At 41.8% G+C, this 8,827-nt stretch overlaps 1 protein-coding gene across 1 annotated transcript; it reads right to left on the bottom strand.

Moving 5' to 3' along the window:
• Positions 1–2,725: 2,725 nt before the first annotated feature.
• On the bottom strand, positions 2,726–7,462 carry LOC109881215 (acidic leucine-rich nuclear phosphoprotein 32 family member E). Its single transcript, XM_020473364.2, has 7 exons — positions 7,245–7,462; positions 5,847–5,996; positions 5,484–5,606; positions 5,210–5,369; positions 5,064–5,099; positions 4,834–4,946; positions 2,726–4,451 (listed from the first exon to the last, which is right to left on the bottom strand). Exons 1-7 carry the CDS (start codon positions 7,296–7,298, stop codon positions 4,326–4,328), a joined length of 762 nt encoding a protein of 253 aa, XP_020328953.2. The 5' UTR covers positions 7,299–7,462; the 3' UTR covers positions 2,726–4,325.
• Between the last annotated feature and the right edge of the window lie 1,365 nt (positions 7,463–8,827).

The raw sequence follows: 8,827 nt of genomic DNA, 5'->3' as shown, positions 1-8,827 counted from the left end.
TACAATAAATAAAACATTTATTTATAAATGTTACCTAAATAATTCTGATTCTGCCACGACACCAGTCAAAAGTTTGGACACACCTACTCATTCAAGGGTTTTTCTTTATTTTTACTATTTTCTACATTGTAGAATAATAGTGAAGACATCAAAACTATGAAATAACACATATGGAATCATGTAGTAACCAAAAAAGTATTTTAGATTCGTCTAAGTAGCATTTTCTCAACAAGCTTCACCTGGAATTATTTTCCAACAGACTTGAAGGAGTTCCCACATGTGCTGAGCACTTGTTGGCTGCTTTTCATTCACACTGCAGTCCAACTCATCTCAAACCGTCTCAATTGGATTGAGGTCGGGTGATTGTGGAGGCCAGGTCATCTGATGCAGCACTCCATCACTCCTTATTGGTCAAATAGCCCTTACACAGCCTTGAGGTGTGTTGGGTCATTGTCCTGTTGAAAAGCAAATGATAGTCTGACTAACTGCAAACCAGAAGGGATGGCGTATCGCTGCAGAATGCTGTAGTAGCCATGCTGGTTAAGTGTGCCTTGAACTCTAAATAAATCACAGACAGTGTCACCAGCAAAGCACCCCCACACCACAACACCTCCTCTCCTCCATGCTTCACAGTGGGAACCCCACATGCGGAGATCATCCATCCACCTACTCTTCGTCTCACAAAGACATGGCGGTTGGAACCAAAAATCTCAAATTTAGACTCATCAGACCAAAGGACAGATTTCCACCGGTCTAATGTCAATTGCTCGTGTTTCTTGGCCCAAGCAAGTCTTCTTATTCTTATCCTTTAGTAGTGGTTTCTTTGAAGTAATTCGATCATGAAGGCCTGATTCACGCAGTCTCCTCTGAACAGTTGATGTTGAGATGTGTCTGTTACTTGAACTCCGTGAAGCATTTATTTGGGCTGCAATTTCTGAGGTTGGTAACTCTAATGAACTTATACTTTGCAGCAGAGGTAACTTTGAGGTACAGGTGAACCTGTAGCCATATTACTTCAACAGTATTTTACATGAGATCCTCTCTAGGCTTCATAGGAATATGACTCTGAATATCAATAGCAATACCTCTCTTGCCGTTCCTGTCTCTTCTGTAGATGTTATTACCATATATTGCTACCACTGTATCATCAAAGGAATTATCTAAGTGAGTTTCAGATATAGCCAGTATATGAATGCTTTCTGTTGTTAGCGAGTGGATTTCATTAACCTGGTTTCTTAGGATACATATGTTAATGTGGGACATTTTTTGCACTTTTCTGGGAATCTTGATTGTTTGCATTGCTTTAGTGGGATTCTTATCAGAGGAAGACATGACAGCGATATTTATATTAGAACTGATAGCGGTTCACTGTTCAGTGGGCTTCTTGCTATGGCAAAATGTCGCAGTACTAACAGTATAACTCAGGTTCATAGGCACATGATTACTGCTGACAATAGCTGTCAGATTGACAGAAGCATTTAGAGTAACAAATTTGGTTACTTACATTGTGACTACCAACATCCCTGGGAAAATGTACATTTGCAGCAGCACTAAGACAACTCAGCAACACAATAGTAGGGATTATCTGAGCAGGGCTTGGGTCACTGATAAGTCACTGTCTCAACGCGGCCTTGAAATGTGAGAGAAAGGGCCCAGGCACCAAGATGACATGGATGGACTCTAACGTTCCTGTAGAGCATCTTCTGTCTCCAAAAGTTGTGTATAAAAGTTATGCCAACAAAGCTTTTATACTGTAATGCCAGTAGCCTGCTGAATCGTTTGCTGCCGCAGCACAGCGATGGCACTGGGCCTGGAATAACCGCACGCTTTTTGCAGTCTTTCAGAGTTGAAATGAGTTTTTAAAATCCAGTTTCAGTTCCAAACTAGCCCTCCTAATGTTGTTTGACCCCCCCCATATGATTGTCTAAAACAAAAACCAGATTTTATCAAAACAAACACGTCTGTGCTGTGCAACATGAAAACAATTGACCAATCTTCCTGTGGTTTGGTAAAAAGATGTCACCTGTTTCACAATGTACTTTTTTTTACTGCTCTAATTACTTTAACCAGTTTATAGCAGCAATAAGGCACCTCTACCTAACAGCCCGTAGTGGTATATTGGCCATATACCATAACTCTGGCCTTATAGCTTAAATATACCTTTTGACTCATGAGCTTAGTTCAACTGTCATACCCATCAGAACCCAAAATAGCTTATTTTTCTATGCTTATTAACAAAACTATATTAGGATATTATGGATGATCCTTAGCTTTGTATGAATTTGAGGTGTGACATTTCTCCAACCCCATCCCTCAGCTTTTTACCAAAGCAAGGGGAGTGCATTGTTAGCTTCAAATGCTGATTGCCACTTGAAACGTGAAACGTAAATGACCTGATTAAAATTACTATGTTCTTTAAAAATATATATATATATTTGGGGCTTTTAGGTTTCATTCAGCAATGAAATCCAATGCAAAACATAATGAAGTGTCAGAGCTGAATGTTGCCAGGATTGAGGTTTCTGGGCCTTCAATGTTAAACTGCAGGCTATAGCACCACCACCTGGTTCTTGTCTTCAACTGGCCTCTCTTCAGAGTTCAGACCTACTGGTGGGTTACACATCCATTAGATATCAGAATAAAACTGACCCGTGACCAGAAACACTTATTAATCTGGAGGGTCAAAGTTAGTACTACGCCCATTAAATAACTTGATGGAAAGAAGTTAACATAAGAATTAACAGAATATTTTTATTTATTTAAAAACACTTCAGAAGATTAATTAACATAAATTCCAAAACATGACTTTCTCAACAGCTGAGGCCAAAAAAATAAACCAAGGTTGAGCGTCAGAGTCTGAAGCTTTACATCCTGACATGTGCTTTGTGTTTATTAAAAATAAAAAAAGGACAGATATTGCATGTTAAAAAAAAACACAAAAAAACCAAGCAAATACTACACGGAAAAGATAAAAGGTCTATTTACATAGTCATACAAGTTTAAAATCCTTGCACAGTAAAACAAAAAGGAGACAGAAAAGTTTTTTTCTTCCATTGGGATATGACAGAAGTCAAAGGGTACCAAGTTGGATTCAGGACAGAAGAGACTATTAACTGTGTTCCTGCTTATCACCAGGTCCTTCTGAGAGATTGGGTCCACCTGAGCTTTAGAATGTGACTAAACTGGTCCAAAATTACCTCCATGTAGCCTGAATACGAATTAGCTCTTTAAACCCACCTCTAGGGCTTCTTTGATGACGATCAGAGCTAGAGTAAGAGACCTGAAAACTACATTACCCAGAGATGTGAAAACTACATCACCCAGTCATCTGCAGCCCTAGCACAATACATTTAAAAAATTTAACTTACAAATCGGCTGTTTGTGGAATTAAAAGTGAATTGATGACACCGCGATCGGACAAACTTTAAAGGTATCAAATCCCAGGTCCTAAACAAAGTACTTAGGAAACAGTCAGCAATCCCTACAATACAGCGCCGGTAGGGTACATATAGTGTAGGTGAACAGATAGGAGGGGCTAACGACTCACTAAGGTTCCTTTTTGCCCGGGTCACTGTTAAACAGTACTTGTTGGCCACGTGTAAACCAGCGGAGGCTGGTGGGAGGAGCTACAGGAGGATTGTAATGGCTGGAATGGAACTGAGTCAAACGTGTGGTTTCCGTATGTTTGATGTGGTTGATACCCGAGTGGCACAGAGGTCTAAGGCACTGCATCTCAGTGCTAGAGTCGTAACTACAGACCGTGGTTCAATTCCAGGCTGTATCACAACCGACTATGGGAGTCCCATAGGGCGGCGCACAATTGGCCCAGCATTGTCCAGGTTAGGGGTTGGCCGTCATTGTAAATAAGTATTTGTTCTTAACTGACTTGCCTAGTTAAATAAATGTTACATTTTAAGCAATAACAATGAGCCTGTCCTCCTATAGCTCCTCCCATATAAACCTTACTATGAGCCAACCAGACAGCACATGGAGCTTTTCGCTTGACAACTAAAGTCTTGGGAGAACATGGCATAGGAGACAATCACAACCAGATGTACTTGAAATGGGCCACTGCAACTTCTCACCAGAGTTAAACATCACCTTGTCTGATTGCTATAGCCCCTACCCACATGTCATGTTTCAAAACCACATTCCATTTTATAATTCCAACCCGCTTTTCTTTTTGTATGGAACATTTACAAAACAAATTAAACATTTAGATTCTACAGTAACATCTATGGTATACAAAAAAAATAATTCACAAACTATTTCCTGTTCCTGTTGTTCTAGCCTAGTTGTGATCCCATGCTCTGTTACAGGAGGGGCTAGTCGTCATCTCCATCGCTGTCATCTCCCTCATCCTCTGCATCCCTCTTCCTTTTCTCTCCCTGGACTCCTACTCCATCCTCTTCCTCCTCCTCTTCAACATAGTCATCATCATCTTCCTCATCCTAGGGCCAGAGAACATTTCAATCAACATGACTAGGAGTTCTCTTTTCCTGTAGGCCTTTTAGACCAAACATACCAACGGCTAGAAAGCAGGTGGCCGCGGTAATCCCCTAACCGAACGTAGCAGGTGTAGAAATATACCTGAGCGGAGTCCCTACTTCTATGTTAAGGGGAAACGGAACATAAGTTGAAAATACTCCAACCCCGAAAATCTGAAACATCCTCTTTCTGTCAACACCAAGGGCGGTAAATCAATAGCTTTCTATCAACGTGTAGAATCAGGAAATAAATGGTGAGTATCCTCTAAGAGACTTGGACTATACACTGTCTCGTGTGTATCCTCTAAGAGACACTTAGCTGCACACGGGTTGGATGAATGATTACCTGAATGCCATCCTTCATCAGGTAGGACAGTCCCACCTCTTCGCCCTCGGAACCCTCATCCTCCTCATCATCGTCGTCCCCATCTCTGGTGGGGCCGGCTGTGTGCTCGTCATCTGTGGGGAGGACAACATTGGGTTAATTCTTTGTAATGGTCTAGGACAAAGACACGTCTTAAGTTTATCCTCCCAGCCTTTCCTCAGTCCGTCCCCTCCCAGCCCTGTGTTGCTCACCATCATCAGCCTCTGAGTCTAGCCCCTCGTTGTCATCTGTGGGGAGGACAACATTGGGTTAATTCTCTGTAATGCTCTAGGACAAGGGCACACGTCTCAAGTCTTTCCTCCCACCCTCAGCACATCCCAGCCCCGTCGTTGCTCACCATCGTCAGCCTCGGAGTCTGGCACCTCGTTGTCTTCGTGGTCATAGCCGTCCAGGAAGGTGACCTGGGGCAGCAGCTCAAAGACACTCTCCCTGTAGTCCTCCAGAGTGGTGATCTCACAGCTGTACAGGTCCAGACTCTTCAGGTTCTTCAGGTTTTTCTGCAATCACAATGTGATGCTGTTAAGATTCTGTAATAATGACTGTGATTGGAATCCATTAAATGAAATGTATTTTGTTGGGTCTACCAGGTGTGTTTATGGGGGTTCCCTTACCAGGGGCTTCACAGTGCTGAGCTCCTTGATCTTGTTGCCGCTCAGGTTGAGATACGTCAGGTTGGGACACTTCTCAGACAGCTGGTCCAGACCTCCAACGATCATGTTATCACTGATCTCCAGCTGAAGAGGACAGATATTGATTCATCGGAAAAAATACTACGTTGGCAAGTATCATATAGTACATAGACAAAAAAATTGCTTAATATCCTATGTGTCGTCCACTTGTCTACTATAGTATGTGGCTAGACGGATTAATACATTTTTACTTGCATTACATGTTTATTTTTTATGTGGGTGAACCATCTTGACCTCTCCATGACCAGTGGCAAAATAGGATCTTGGACCAAAGATGATGCTCACCTTGAGCAGTTTTGGCAGGGAGGGCAGCTTAGCCAGGGAGGTGAGCCCCACGTTGACCATGCTGAGGAACTCTAGCTCCTTGTAGTCATCTGACAGCCCTTCCACCTCTCCATCACTGGACCGACAGTTGTCCACCACCAGCTCAGCCACCTGTGGAACAATTGGAATTACTGGTAAATGATACAGAATCGTTGATTTTGTTTTTATGAACTTGTTGCTATATTGTGCAAGAAATAGAGAATATGAATAAATGACGTAGCATACTAGTATTCGTTTTGAACTACGCTAGAGAATGTCAACATCCTTCCTGCCTGCAACTCCCCCTCATCATACTAAAGTTAGCTCATGATCAGAGTGCCCGCGGCCACTATCCCCAGCCAGAGAAGTCATTAATTGTTACTGTCGCGGCAACTATAGCTAACTAACGTTACAAAGTAACACTAGCTACTAGCGGACGTAGTTAGCTCACCAAAAAGTAACGTATCTTGGTAAGGTTTAAATTGATCATGTGCTATTCATACCCCTTACAAAGTCAACGGCTCAGCGTATAGCAATTGGCCAACACTTTCATAGAACTTCAAAACAACCGATGCAACATTTGATGCACGAAGAAGTGTTAAAGAACGCAAGGCTACAAAGTCATTATCCGCACGATGGGCGGCATTCTGCACAACTTTACCTTGCAAACCGCCACGCGGGCGCATAGGTTGCATGAAATGTATTCCAAAGATGGGTAGTTACAATATGTACCTATGTGATTGATAACCTTGTATTTGCGGAGAAGGCAAACTCAGTTAGCTCGCTGTTTAAAATACCAAATAAACACTACTTTCACACAAGCCACTTCTATTCAGTATGCGCAAACAACTCCATTGTGTTTTTCAAAACAACTCGTGGAGCTAGTCGGCTCTACGCTAGCAAATCCAAGGATAATTTATTATAGGACATTGCTGGCTAACTAGCTAGGCTACTAAAGTCCATATAGGCTACCAATAGTGTTTGATCATTCTTAACATCGCCATTATTTGGTTTGGGAAAACTTGAACTCCATTAAACTAACTAACGTTACCGGTTAGGAGTCTAGCTAGCCAGCATTGGCGCTAGCTACATGTAGCTAGCTAGCTGATGTCCTTGGTAGCGCTAGCTCAGCCAGAGCAAGTTGCGCCACCATCAAGGTTCTGATCCCATTTTATTCCGAATCGATTTCTATCGCATCCTCGTTGTGGTAACCACCCATATGTGATTTATTATCAGATATTTCTTTGGCACATCAGTTGTATACTATAAGTTAGCAAGCTAAAGAGTATCGAGCTTCGTCATTTCGCATCCACCATGGTTGAGTCGTCATCCTTCACAAAATGCATTGGGAAATAAATAAATAAAGACGTAATACTATACCTCGGCTGGGGTCTTGTTCCTCAACTCCAAACTGATCCTCTTCTCCATCTCCATTTTGAAGACAAACGAAAGCACAAAATCAAAGGAAAAATGAAAATAAAAAGCCGACCACTCAAGCGTTCAGTCACTCCAACCTTCGTCTGTCTATGGCTGATAGGCGATAACCAAACCACCATGTTACCTCGCACCCAGCCCCCTTTCTAAGACACGCCTTCGTCAACATGAATATTACGTTTTTCTGTTTTTAATCATGCTATTGGGCCAGCTATGCGCCATTCAACTGGGACCGCCCTAATTTACATAATATGGCTTGGTGGTAGTTGTAATTGGTCAAGATTGCGTGGTCATTTAATACAAGTTAACCAATGAGATGATTAATACCGCACTTTTAAACTTAGGATACGCCCCCTCTTTGTTCTCATTGGCGCCATTATCAAGTATCGACAGTTGATATAATGCTGTGTTCATAACCAAGTGGGGAAAGTGGTCATTTCTAGTTGAGTAGTATCAAATCAAATTGTATTTGTCACATGCGCCGAAATGCTGACTTACAAGCCCTAACCAACAATGCAGTTAAAAATAATAATAATTACAGAAAAATATACAGAAAAAAAGAATATGAATAAAAGTTAGAAATAATTAAAGAGCAGCAGCAAAATAACAATAGCAAGGCTATATACAGGGGTACGTACTGGTACAGAGTCAATGTGTGGGGGCACCAGTTAGTCAAGGTAATTGAGGTACTATGTACATGTAGGTAGAGTTATTAAAGTGACTATGCATAGATAATAACAGAGAGTAGCAGCAGTGTAAGGAGGGGGGTCAATGAGTCTGAGTAGCCATTTGATTAGATGTTCAGGAGAGAACAGTCTATGACTAGGGTGGCTGGAGTCTTTGACCATTTTTAGGGCCTTCCTCTGACACCACCTGGTCTAGAGGTCCTGGGTGGCAGGAAGCTTGGCCCCAGTGATGTACTGGGCCGTACGCACTACCCTCTGTAGTGCCTTGCGGTCGGAGGCTGAGCAGTTGTCATAGCAGGCAGTGATACAACCAGGATGCTCTCGATAGTAAATACTAGTTGGATGCGTTCACGTGATTTTAACTTGTTGAGAAATGCCGATTGGGTAATGTCAAACAAGCTGCGTCAACCATAAACTAAAGTACAGGTATCATGCTCGCACACAAAATATAGTGTTCAAAAACCATATTAATAGATTGCTTTTTATAAATAATATTTTTTGTTGTTGCATTAAACTGCTGAAAATGCTGGTGATGTCAAAGATCCTTAAGTGGGAGAAGTTGGCGCTCAGGGATGATATAGGAGTTTTCACCAATTACCAGTTCGAGGTGCGTTCAAGTGTACTGAACAAAAAATATAAATGTAACATGCAACAATTTCAATAATTCTACTGAGTTACAGTTCCTATACGGAAATCAGTCCATTTAATTAAACAAATTAGGCACTAATCTATGGATTTCACATGACTGGGCAGGGGTGCAACCATGGGGAGCCAGGCCCAGACAATCAAAATAGTTTTTAGAAAAATTAGCATTCAATTCTCTGGCAACAGCTCTGGTGGACA

This window comes from Oncorhynchus kisutch, unplaced genomic scaffold (assembly GCF_002021735.2).
Source record: "Oncorhynchus kisutch isolate 150728-3 unplaced genomic scaffold, Okis_V2 scaffold1522, whole genome shotgun sequence".
Classification (NCBI taxonomy): domain Eukaryota; kingdom Metazoa; phylum Chordata; class Actinopteri; order Salmoniformes; family Salmonidae; genus Oncorhynchus; species Oncorhynchus kisutch.
The sequence above is the reverse complement of the archived record's forward strand: the minus strand, read 5'-3'. Positions and strand labels throughout refer to the sequence as shown.

Excerpts from the sequence above, each read along its gene's own strand:
- LOC109881215 (XM_020473364.2), bottom strand. The coding sequence starts at position 7,298 with ATGGAGATGGAGAAGAGGATCAGTTTGGAGTTGAGGAACAAGACCCCA. Across the intron at positions 5,997-7,244 it reads GGAACAAGACCCCAGCCGAG|GTGGCTGAGCTGGTGGTGGA; the intron begins GTATAGTATTAC and ends ATTGTTCCACAG. Across the intron at positions 5,370-5,483 it reads TCAGCACTGTGAAGCCCCTG|AAAAACCTGAAGAACCTGAA; the intron begins GTAAGGGAACCC and ends TTGTGATTGCAG.